The following is a 12941-nucleotide window of genomic DNA, read 5'->3' as shown; positions in this document are numbered from 1 at the left end:
AACCTAAAATACATAAAGACTAATTAGCACGTTCTTCCTAATCGCCCAACGCTGCCCATGGATTTGCACACAGCTGTCAGATGCAGTCTGTCACCAGAGCTGCCATGCTGTCCTGACAGAGGAAATGAACAGCAGAGCACTGTCCCCTGTCTGTGCCACACCACGCTCGGTATCTGTGATGGTGGAGCAGGGCAAGACTGGAAGCAGGTCCTGCCGCCAGCACCCCTGTTATTGTCAGCCCTGGCAGGGCTAGATTGCTGCTACAGCAACAGTGGCAGCTTTTCAAAGAAACTGCAGTGTATACAAGGATGTTTTACACAGCCAAACAGAAAATCTTCCTTCCAGTTCCCCCTGGCTTCAGACAAAAGCAGCAAACCCTAAATCAACAGGCTTCAGGCGCGTGGAGGGAAAGGCAGAGGCCGTGGTGCTGCCTGTGCTAGAAAACTTCAGGATTAAAGAGCTGCTGCTGGTGCAGCTCCCCTCTGCACAATCCCCAGGGGATCGAGTGCTGTGATGTAGCACTGGGCACTAAAATTCAAATCTTCAGGAATAAATTCAAACTTCAGGATTAAAGAGCTGCTGCTGGTGCAGCTCCCCTCTGCACAATCCCCAGGGGATCGAGTGCTGTGATGTAGCACTGGGCACTAAAATTCAAATCTTGCCTGCAAATGCTGCTACTCCCTGAAATGCACATTCCAGTGTGTTAGTGACAGAGAGAGCAGTGCTCTGAAAAGCTGCTGTCTCAGAGAAAGATGACCAGTAATATATTCTTAATGATGATCGGTAATATATTATTAATTATAAAGTCATTAACATTTGATCACAACTCTAGTATCACAGAATCCCAGGCTGGTTTGGGTGGGAAGTGACCTAAAAACCCATCTCATTCCAACCTCCTGCCATGGACATGGATATCCTCCACTAGTCCAGCTTGTTTCAAATCCCATCCAACCCAGCCTTGAATATTTCCACAATATCATTATTTCTTGTACTTAAAAATAAAAATTTAAGCTAAAAGTGGTTTCCTGTATTTTTCCAAAGGACAGGTATTAATACCAAAAATGGCAGTATTAAATAGGTAATTTTGCAAGCAATTCGTAACCAGCTCCTGCACTATATCCCACCAATCTTCAGAAAATTTGCTAATCTCAATATTCAGGATTCTGCACAGCAGGGTAGAGTTGAGAAATTAATCCTTTTAAAGTTGAATTTCAACAACTGACAAAGGCATGTGTTAGATGAATTCTATTTATGGCATCCATCCAAATATCAAATAAAGCTTTCCTGGCTGTGTTTCAGTCATCCCCATTCACAGCTCAAAGAGGACTTTTATAAATGTAGACAGGCAGTATAAATCCTGGATCTTGTTTGCATCCAATTTTACACATCTCAGAATGAGAGAACAACATTATTTAGGAATTGTCACTTCAAGGAACAGACCAGTAATGACTTACTGAGACATCTATCCCATGTGGTTGTAAACTGCAGACAGGAACCAAAGAAGATAAAAATACTCCTAAAATACCACCGTGGACAAGGCAGAGCAGCAGGTACACGAGCACAGAATCACAGAACCCCAGACTGGCTGAACTCAGAAGGACCTTAAAGCTCACCTCACTCCACCCTGCCATGGGCAGGGACACCTTCCACCAGCCCAGGCTGCTCCAAGCCCCGTCCAACCCGGCCTTGAAATGTTTAAAGAAACCCAAATACCAAGCGATCAAAGAACATCAGTAATAGCTATTTATCAACCCCTTTAAAGCACCTGTGTTGTTTCAAAAATCAAAGTTCACCAGAAACGGAGGTAATCAGGCACTTCCTCAGGAACAACGCACCACCTGAATTCAGGGACACACAGAATTCACCTGACCCACAGTTTACTGTTGCCTTACAACATCTCTCAGCCTGTACAGGTTTGCACCATTTTTTCTGATGGGGTTATTTTTGTCATCTCTTACAGTTGCTGTGAGCAAGAAAAGCAGCGGCAGCAATGAAAGGCACAAGATTCTTTCTTTTGAGGCTGTACCACAATATTTAAGGTGAAGAACAAAAGGCATTCTGACAGACTTCCAACACACTGTGGCCACCCCTTGGGTTTAGTATTTGATTACCAAGCTGGATGTACAGGCTGTGCTCCTGGGACCTGACCTGTCCTAGTAACTCTCTACAGGACATTGAGCATCTCCAGCCTCCCTGCCTTTGCTCCCATTAACAGGAGTGTCCTCCCATCATCACCAACACTGAGACATGGCTGTGCTTCCCACCATCCCCTTGCTTTCCACTGCCACTCAACTGTTTGCTGATGAACACGGCTCTTCAAAGCACAGGGGATGCTCAATACAGAGCTCTGCTGAGTCTGACACCTCTCACACCCCGAAGGGACCGACTCACCCTCAGGAAACCTGCAACAACCACTGCACCCGCAGGGATTCCTCAGGGAAATAACGATGGAGAAGGCTTGGGGGGATCTCATCCATGTGTGGAAATTCCTGACAGGAGGCAAGGGAGGCTCCTCTCACCAGCACCCCATGACAGGACAGGAGGCAATGGGCACCAATTAAAGCACATTGAATTCCATCTGAATTATCTTACCCACGAGGACAGCCAAGCACTGGCTCGGGTTGCCCAGGGTGGTTGTGGAGTGTCTGTGAGGACAGTCAGACCCTGCTGGGCACGGTCCCAGCACTGATTCCATGAGCCCCAGAGGTCCCTGCCAGCCCCAAGGGCTGAGACTGAAAGCTGGCACTGCTTCCACAAGACTCACCCACATCCTCTCCCACCACCAGAACATCTGACTCTTTTCAGAACTTTAACCTAAATCAGATTCCTGGGCTCTGCATCATTTACTTGTGAGATAAAAACCAAGACTATTAGAAACTGTAATTATAAATTCCTCAGTAAATCTCCTTTAATAGGGATACACATTCCAAGCAAAGCTGCCTTTTCTACTCCCTAAGAAACAAAGCATACTCAATTATTAGCAGACCTCCTCATTCCTAAACTGAAAACAGAGTAAACTTTAAATTACATACAAGTCTTTCTCCACCACATATACAACCAGACTGTGGGATTTCTTGCTGAGTCCAAAAATGAATGAAGAGTCAAAAAAAGAACTAAGGTAAACAGTAGATACTCCTATTCTGCCCCAAATAGTAAGGATTAACACATCTCCATGCTACAGGATCCTCGCTGCAAAGGCAGAAAACTGCCAGGTACCAGGAGCTCTGGACTCTGCAGCTGATGATCCCCAATCACCCCATGGTGCCCCCATCCAAACTCACTGACTCCTGCGGAGGGAATCCACATGCACAAAAACCACCAGGCTCCACACAGGGAGGGACTGAAACAACGGACGTGGTGTCAGCTCTTCCGAACAGGAATGGAAACACCAGCATTTGGAAACCTTTTAGGACCATTCTTAAACCTCTCTCTTCCATATCTTCACCCTCCTGGGCATTGACAGGAGCCCTGTCCATCTTCCCTGCCTGCCAAACCTCCCGACCTTCACCACAACTCAGCCTGCTTTTATTAGGGTCAGAACCTTGTGTTTCTTCAGCACATCACTTCAGTTTCATACACTTTGTAAGGCGACCCCAAATTCTTTCTAGTTATTTACAAAGCAACCATAAAACCTTTCCAAATGCTGAAGGACGAGTGATGGAAGGGAATGAAGAACAACTACAGAGTGTATTTATGTAAACAGTGACAACATTCCTCAGTCTGGTTAAGTGATATTCACCTCACAGATGCCTCAGGGCTATACAATATAGTAAAATAATGTACCTGAAGTTGGACATTTACATTTTAAACACTGCTAAAGCACTGCTTGCTTTGCAAACAGCAGTTACTGGAGATTTTAGTGCATGTTCATTAGCACTTGCTATTACTACACAGCTCAAAGCTGGATATGAGACTTTGTTCAAAGCTGGATCTGAGAGTTTGCTTCAGTCAGTTCCTAAAACAATTGCTAATGACAAAGTGGCCTGACTGCTCAGCCTCATCAGTTTACTCTCCACACAGCCACCAAGATAACACACATGACAACTGCAGAGACATGACCACACACCTTCCTTCACCTGCACTTTGGCCACTCACCAACTCCTGCTGGTGTTCACTTCAAAATTAGCTCAGGCCATTGCCTTTTTGTATAAAATAAAGTATTAGTTCTCTTTCACATTCACCATCCCTGGAGGTGTTCAAGGAGTGAGTGTTCTGGTCTGGTGAACAGGGTGGGGATCACACAGAAGTTGAACTCAACCTTAGAGGTCTTTCCCAAGCTAAATGATTCTGTGAAATACATTTCATATACACCTGTATAATCTCTGTACCAGTGCAAAAGTCAGATCAAGGCTCCAGGACGCCAACCATTTTTAGTTACAGATACCAAAAGGTAACTGTGCTGTTGAAAATTTATAAATAAAAGGTCAGATGCTTCATAAAAAAATGAAAAATTTTAACTTACAACCTCAGAAATCTATGATGAGAAAATTCTACTTCTTGACAACACTAATCTGCAATACAGAATCACAGAACCACGGAATGGACCTAAAGTTCCTCTCATTCCACTCCCTGTCATGGGCAGGGACACCTTCCAATAGACCAGGCTGCTCCAAGCCTCATCCAGCCTGGCCTCGGACACTGCCAGGGACAGAAGAATGGGGCAACGTATGGGGATTCTCTAATAGAAAAAACAACAACTGTCAGAGCAGGACAAAGTACCCAAAACAAGTAAAGCTGACAATCAAAGCCTCCAACCAGCCTTGGAGCCAAAGCAGCACACACTCCTCCAGGGACAGGGCTGCCCTGCCTGCCCAGCCTCGGCACAAGGGCTACCGAAGGCTCAGCAAACACTACAAAGGCACAACACAAGGAGCATTTCTGTCCCTGGCAGAGCCAGCTCAGCAGTTTCAGCTCATCTGCTCCCACCTCCACCACCTGATGCCAGTGCCCCAGAGCCCCCCTCTCCTGCCGGGACACCACTCCTTGTGCAGCTGCACAGTAACCACAGCAGGAAGCAGAACAATGTGAGAAAATCCCATCAGAAGTACAATATCCCCATTCTAGATCAGCTTCCCAACCCCATTCATCTCCCAACCACAAACAACAATTGTGCTGGCAGGATTCAGAGCACAGTCCATGGGTGAGAACAGACGGTGAGGAAAAGGGGCTGTTCAGACAGCTCTGCCACCGGAATATTCAAATTACACCCTGCAAAGCTGTGAATTCAACGTCCTCCCCCTACCCCCAGCACCACACAATCATCGTGCAGCAACACATTCCAGAGTTTTGTTTTGAAAGCCAATAAAGGAGGAAGATTCCAAGGAGGAAAGGACATTTAAGGAAAGGCTGACGCACAAGTTAAAGAACTTTGGTTGAATCCATTTTGGTTAAGTCAGAATGTCCTGGGGGCAGCTGGCAGAGCTGCAAGGGGTGGATGGAGGGATCCATCCCTCACAGAACATTCAGCACGGCACAATCACCGTGGCACCTTCTACCAGCTACAAAAAGAAAATAAAAATTGCTACAAGAAGAAGCCAAGTCTGATTTCTATTCCTACAACCTGCTAGTACTAGTTCTAATGTTATACGTTATTTTTATAAAGCCTCTTTTCCAACCCTCTTTGATAATTTAGTCACTGTCTTACTAGACTTATCCCTGGGATCACAGAAGGAAAGAGTTCTGGTAGAGAAAAAGAAAAATCACCAAGCCCCATGTGTTGTATCCCAATTCCCAGCAAACACAAGTGGATTACAGTCAGTTCACATTTACGCATGAAGAACGTTTGAGTTTTGGTTATATGACGTTTTTAGGGCAAAAGAGCTATTTATCAGAATACTAACATTCTTCTTGTTGCTACCAAATTCCAGGAAGTCTCTCAGTTTTACAGCCACTCCATTGTGGAAAGCAAAATGCAGGACATGAATAAAAACTTGTAACTGCACTTGTGCTATAGTGCAAAAATGCCATTTTATTAGTACACACACATTATTGGGCAACTCAAAGTGAATGTATTAGCTAAATTAATCCCATGTTTAATCAGATTTAGTCCCTGACATCTGATGAACTGCTTTAATTACAGGTTTTCACCTCTGCCTGCTGCCAATGAAGAGCCAACGTTGCTCTATTTGAATGCTGCAGATGATATTCAACCACAGGACAACCAGCCTCGAGGTTTTAGGTTTTATGCTCCAGTGATTTTTCTACTACATTACTAATCTGTATGCACATTTGGGTTGGTTTATTCCAAAAAGGACAGTGTGTTATGTAAAGATGGGAAAGAAACATACTACAGCCTAAATATTTTCGGCATGAAGTGATGCATATTTTTGTTTATATCTTTAACTTCTTAGCAGGAGATATCATCCTTCTGCAACGGTTACAAAGCATTTCTTAATGATTATACATTATTTAATATCGACTATACATTGAAAGACTGGTTTTAGTCCTTCACACAAGTCTGAGGATGAGCTCCAGCAACAGGCCCAGGAATCCACACTTCCCATTTCTTTCACTTTTAGCAGCTACAACCAATATATGAAACATTTAGAGATCCTGTTGCAGAGACCTGCAAGTTCAGTACAGTTTCACTATCATTTTAAGCCAATATTAGCTGCTGAAAGAACTAGTCCCACCTTTCCCCAAGGCCAGTTTCCACATGTCCCTTCCTTGAGTCAGCACAAGCCATTCATGGAGACCCACAGCAAACACGGGACACTCACCCCATTACAAACCAACATTTCTCCTCCCCTTTTCCTTCGGGAAAGAAAAAGGGAGAAGCTGAGTTAATTTTAACATGATCAGCTCCCCAGCCCAGCTCAGTGTGGCCACGTCAGAGCTGGCGTGAGCAGAGCCACGAGGAAAAGAGGAGCACACAGCTGCCTGAAGTGTGCACGTGGGAACGCACTGGGGCTGGAGCTGCTCTGGAAACACCTACAGGGGCAGAAACTGCAACAGAAAGCACTGAGATACTCAAAGAAAATACTCTGCGTCCCAAGATAGGCATAAATGAAATTACTGGAATGAGTTATCAGAGCAGAGTTTACATTATGGACTCTCACTGCAGGGTGAGTTTATATTACCCACTCACGCTCACCTGAGGTGTGGCGGCTTTCTGAGTTTTGTTTGACCTTTTTTTTTTACAAGAATGTGAACACAGAATTCTTAACTGAGATGGTGGTGCAAGGCAAAACTTTTAACACATGGTGCGGGGACAGGCTGATGACATCAGTCAGTTTGTCCAGACTTCTCTGGAATACAGGAGAAAACCAGAAAAAAAAACACACACTAAAAACTTCAGTCGTTGGGTTTCCAAACGTAACTTCGCTTTTGTCAATCACTGCACGCAGACTGGGCCACTTTAACTCCACCAAACCAAATGTGCTCTGTCAGAAACCCCAGCAACTCCTTAGATCACCCCAAGCTGAGTTTCCCCCAGAACCTCAGAGCCCTCATCAGGGAGGCTCCCAAGGCCGGGATCGCCAGCCACAAGCACTGGGAGCGCAGGAATGCCACTGAGAGGAGAGCGACTGGTCCAGTTAAACCTGGGGCTGGATCCCACCCAGACTGAGAGGAGAGGGACTGATCCAGTTAAACCTGGGGCTGGATCCCACCCGGATTGAGAGGAGAGGGACTGGTCCCAGTTAAACCTGGGGCTGGATTCTACCCAAACTGAGAGGGACTGGTCCCAGTTAAACCCGGGGCTGGATCCCACCCAGACTGAGAGGAGAGGGACTGGTCCCAGTTAAACCTGGGGCTGGATCCCACCCGGACTGAGAGGGACTGGTCCCAGTTAAACCTGGGGCTGGATCCCACCCAGACTGAGAGGAGAGGGACTGGTCCCAGTTAAACCTGGGGCTGGATTCTACCCAAACTGAGAGGGACTGGTCCCAGTTAAACCTGGGGCTGGATCCCACCCAGACTGAGAGGGACTGGTCCCAGTTAAACCTGGGGCTGGATCCCACCCGGATTGAGAGGAGAGGGACTGGTTCCAGTTAAACCTGGGGCTGGATTCCACCCAAACTGAGAGGGACTGGTCCCAGTTAAACCTGGGGCTGGATCCCACCCAGACTGAGAGGGACTGGTCCCAGTTAAACCTGGAGCTGGATTCCACCCAAACTGAGAGGGACTGGTCCCAGTTAAACCTGGGGCTGGATCCCACCCGGATTGAGAGGGACTGGTCCCAGTTAAACCTGGGGCTGGATCCCACCCAGACTGAGAGGGACTGGTCCCAGTTAAACCTGGGGCTGGATTCTACCCAAACTGAGAGGGACTGGTCCCAGTTAAACCTGGGGCTGGATCCCACCCAGACTGAGAGGGACTGGTCCCAGTTAAACCTGGGGCTGGATCCCACCCAGACTGAGAGGGACTGGTCCCAGTTAAACCTGGGGCTGGATCCCACCCAGACTGAGAGGGACTGGTCCCAGTTAAACCTGGGGCTGGATTCCACCCGCGGGGCGGCTGCGCTGCTAAAAGCAGAGCAGTTAGAAGAAACTACTCGCTCTAACACACCCTCATCATAAATGCATATTTGTGGTTCTCTGACTGCGTTCAGACCTTTCTCTTTATCTCATCAGTCGTACTTGCACCCTGAGCCAGAGCACTTGTCCACGGGATAACTTATCTGTATCTATCTAGGGAAAAAAAAAAAGTACACTGGAGCATGTTCTGATCACATGTTAACACCTTCTCCTAAATTTCAGCTAAAATCGTACTCACAATCACTTTGCTATTCATTCTCAAGAAGTATATTCATTAGTTCTAAAGTTTAGATTGCATTTCAACTTATCGTCTCCTTGATCTTTTGTTGTGACAAAACATGAAAAGCAAAACTTGCTTTAACCTCTTTATAACCCCTCTCTGTGCTCTACAGCTCTGCCGTGGCATCCTGCTGGGATCGAGCAGCTCACTGTGACCACAACATCCTTCCCTCGACCTCTTCCAGCTCTGAACCCACATCTCTGCACCGGAAGAAAAATACACTCTTGATTAATCAGTCTGAGATTTTTTTCCAACCTGAAACACTCAACCATTCCATTAAATACAAATGAATAAAAGAGAATTCATAGTAATATCGGGCAGTTCAGAAGTTCTGTGCAATTAACAAGTCCTTGAAGTAATTTTGTCACTTTCACAGAACATTTTTATTTTCAACATGTTACAAACTAACAGTGCACACTTCTCAAATTTCCAGGAGGATAAATCATAACCTCAATGGGGTTTATCACCGGTATTGATAATTGAATTACTCTGTTCCAAAATACTCTTCCTACTGCCGGCACAAGGACTGAAACCAACCAGAACACATTGTGCTGGGCAACCAGAGAGCCTTAAGCCCCTCTAGTAACATCCTAAAAAAAACTTACAAGCGACCAGCGATAATTTTAAAGAGAGAGACAATGACTCTGAGCAGTTTGAGAGCTTCCAAAATATACTTTAATTCATTAAAGTCTTTATATTTCTTATACTTTCATCTCCTACCAACACACAACTCAAAGTTAATGACCATATTACAGTCCTAAAAAAAAATAAATCTTTACTGTTAACCATGTTAATGCTGTAACAACATTAAACTGGTTTAAACCTTCAAATCAGGGTAATGAGAGACTTTTCCATTTATTTGGTCGTACATCCCCAAAATTGCTCCCTTCACCAGCTGTACTGTGGGCAGGTGTGTGCAATAAACTACTAGTGAACTACTAACTGCTACTTCTAGTATCACAAGCTAATAGTACTGGCTTTCAAGTCTTTTAAACACGAGAAAATGAGTTAAAAACTCTGTAGTATGTAACACTTGTCCTCATGGACTTACCCATGTTCACGTGCACTTGTCAGAGCTCAAATTCGGTGTTATGAAAACAGAAATTAATCTAATTTGCTTATAAACGCACTCCGTCCCCTCGGGGTCCAGCTCCCCAGACAACGCTGCTTCACCCCGGTGCTTTGGATAACGCCTGGAGATGCTCCGAGCTCCGGGCACCGGGACTCAGCACGCTCGGCTCGACGGGCGCCGCTCCCGTTCTCACCCCGAACCAGGGCATCCCGAGCGCTCCCGTTCCCCCGAGCCGCGCTCCCGGGAGACTTCCCTGAGCAGCTCGGGGGTCCCCGCCCGCCCGCGCTCCCCGTTAGCTGCCGCTCCAGGCCGGAGCGTGTCCGTGCCCGAGGCCGGCAGAGCCGGGGCCAGGCGGGGCCGGCGGGGACCCCGGCAGGGACCCCGGGCGGGCCGCAGCCCCCCGCCGCCGGCCCCGCCGCCGGAACCTGTCGGGACACATTCTTGCGGCGGCCGCGGCCGGGCCAGGAATGCGGCCGGGGGAGCCGGGGCGGCCCCGCGCGGCCCCGGGGCCCCTCCGGCCGCGCATCCCGGGGCGGGGGCGGCGGGCGATGCCCCGCGGGGCCCGGGCCGGCCCGGAGCGCGGCCCGGCGGTACCGGCGCTGCCCCCCCCCCCCCGGCCACAGCCCGCCGCGGTCACTCACCCTTGGAGTAGAGCGACTTGGGGGACTCGAGGTCGAGGTCGGCGCTGAGCAGAGAGATGAAGTCCGAGGGCATCGCAGCTCCGCGGCCCGGCGGGGGCGAGGGGGCGGCGGGAGGAGGGGGGGCCGGGCCGGGGGGGGCGCGGCTGCCTCCGCCGCGCGCGGAGCGGAGCGGAGCGGACACACGGGCCGGGGAGCGCGCGGTGCGCACGGCGGGGCCGCGGTCGGCGGGGCGGGCGGGCGGTCGGGCCGGGGCTGCGGGAGCGGGCGGCGCTCGCAGGGCCGGTGTGCAGCGGAGCGCGCCCGACGCCGCTCCGAGCCCGCTGCGCCTGCGCGGGGCACGGGAGGGGCCGGCGGGGAACGGCGGCGGTGCGGCCGCTCTGCGCGTGCGTGAGGGAGGCCGGGGACCGGCGGGGGCGGAACGGGCGCGCGTGCGCACGCGGGGGGGCGCGGGGGAAGAGTCTGGAAGGGATGGGGGGGCGCGATGGAGCCTCACGGGAGAGCCCTGCCCTGAGGGGAGCCGGGGTGAGGGCAGCCCCTCGGGAGAGCCCCCGGGATCGCGGAGCCGGGAGGGCCCTTCAAGGGCAACCCCAGAGTGGGCTCTGAGGGGAGCCCCCGCGGTGAGGGGCCAGGCTGGTCCCTCAGGGGAGCTCTTCTGGGGAGCGCCCCGGAGTGAGGGCAGCCGGCATGGAGCCCCGAGTGACAGGGCGGCAGCAGCGGCTGCCCCCACATCCCACGGCTGGGGCTGTGCCTCAGGGGGCTGTGCCCGACCCTCCTCGCCCGGTGCTGGGGGTCGTGATGGCACGCCGAGGGTCAGGGCAGGCTGTGGTCCCACCAGAGCTCCATCGAGCCGCAGGGCTCTGCCATGGAAACCCACAAGGTAGAGCTGCCAAACCCACTGGCGGTTATTGTCCCAAAAAAACAGCTATTTCCAAAGAACGTGAAAATGCAAAAGTGGTGTCTACAGTGCGTTATCATTGACACGGATGGCAGCTGCCTGAAGACACAAGTGCCCCACATGTGGGGAGTTGGGGAACACGAGCACTGAGTCCTTGAGAGGGAGTTTGGGAGTTTCTTTCTCTGAAAAGTGTAAGAAGGGGGAGGAGGTGTGGAAAGGTGTCCCGCACAGACGTACGATTACTTTTCCAAAGTGTCCAAAATCTGCTTTGAAAGTGGGGAAAGGATGGGAAAATAAGACGGGTTGTGTGTGAGTGGATGGAGGTGCCAGGCGAGTGCTTAAGCTGTGAAAAATGGAGGCGGAAGGAGCTGTGAACAGCTGCCGCGTGCCTCCGGCGCCGCACAGGGTCCAGTTTCCCTGGGACACCAAAAGGTTGGCTCCCGTCCCTCCTGCTGCCAGCTCCTTGCCAGGCCGCGCTCGGATCCCAGCGAAATCTCCCTCTGAAAGCACTCAGCAGCTGCCATGCCCTCGGTGCAGCCCGAGAGCCAGTGGAGACCCCTTGAGCCCCATGCCCTGCTGGTCAGTCGGTCACTGTGGAATGGCCACACTGGTGTCCTCACCAAGCACTCGGCCGCAGTCCCACGCTTGTGACACCGCTGAGCTGGTCCTCGGAGCACTGGCGCTCTGTCCTGCCATGTTACCCTGTTCTGCCGTGTCCCCTGCCCACAGAGTGCCAGGCAGTGCCCGTGGTGTCAGGCTGGGACACACGTTGTGTCCCTGTCTCACAGCCCTGGCAGGGCAGGGGCAGCTGCACGGTGCGTGGTTGGTGGCATTTGAAGTCAGTTTCTCTTTCATCCCAGACAAGCTGCTTTAATTCCTGGAGCTGTCCTGGCTTTTCATCTCCTCCACCTGACTTCATTCATGGCATGGCAGGAGGGCACAGGACTCCAGTACATCTGTGGATTTCATCCTGTCCATCAGCCATCACAGCTGGTGACCAGCCCCTGCCCAGGGTGTGCCATGGAAGTCTCCAAGACCCTTCCCTGGGCAGTGACAGCTGGGGTGCAGCCATCCTGGTCCCCAGGAACACTCAGTCATGGCACACTGCAGTTCTGCTGCTGTCTCAGGGTGCTGAGCACAGCATTGTTCAAGTCAGGCACGAGTGTCCTCCCTAGTTAAACGCCTTCCAAAAGGGTTTGCTGTGATCACTGATCCCCTCAGCAAAATGTCCAGGAATGGGGCAGTCACAGCTTCCCTGGGCAACCTATGCCATGTCCTCACCACCCTCTCAGGGAAGAATTGCTCCCCAATAGCTCATCTAACCCTGCCCTCTGGCAGTGGGAAGCCATTCCCCCTTGTCCTGGCACTCACGGTCCCTCTCCAGCTCTTTTGGAGCAGGCATACTCAGGAGAGCTGAAGGGAAAGGTTCCCCTTTGGCAATCTCAAACCTGATGACTTCAGAAGGAAAGGGAGATTCATCCATGCCAGGCAGGGATTGCCCTGCCTTGCAAGGGAGGGAGGAATGTCTGTCCATCAGGGGAGGGAGAGCTACTGCTATGCTGGCACTACAGAACTG

At 50.6% G+C, this 12941-nt stretch overlaps 1 protein-coding gene across 3 annotated transcripts in view; it reads right to left on the bottom strand.

The window, feature by feature from the left end:
• Positions 1-10566, bottom strand: part of NFAT5 (nuclear factor of activated T cells 5) — a 55156-nt gene extending 44590 nt beyond the window's left edge. For all 3 annotated transcript variants that reach the window (XM_058034478.1, XM_058034476.1, XM_058034477.1), the window contains exon 1: positions 10471-10566. In XM_058034478.1, coding sequence (XP_057890461.1) covers positions 10471-10543 — 73 coding nt within the window. In that variant the 5' untranslated portion in view covers positions 10544-10566. The remainder of the gene's footprint in view (positions 1-10470) is intronic.
• Positions 10567-12941: the final 2375 nt, after the last annotated feature.

The sequence above is a fragment of the Melospiza georgiana genome, chromosome 14 (assembly GCF_028018845.1).
Source record: "Melospiza georgiana isolate bMelGeo1 chromosome 14, bMelGeo1.pri, whole genome shotgun sequence".
NCBI lineage: Eukaryota > Metazoa > Chordata > Aves > Passeriformes > Passerellidae > Melospiza > Melospiza georgiana.
The sequence above is the reverse complement of the archived record's forward strand: the minus strand, read 5'-3'. Positions and strand labels throughout refer to the sequence as shown.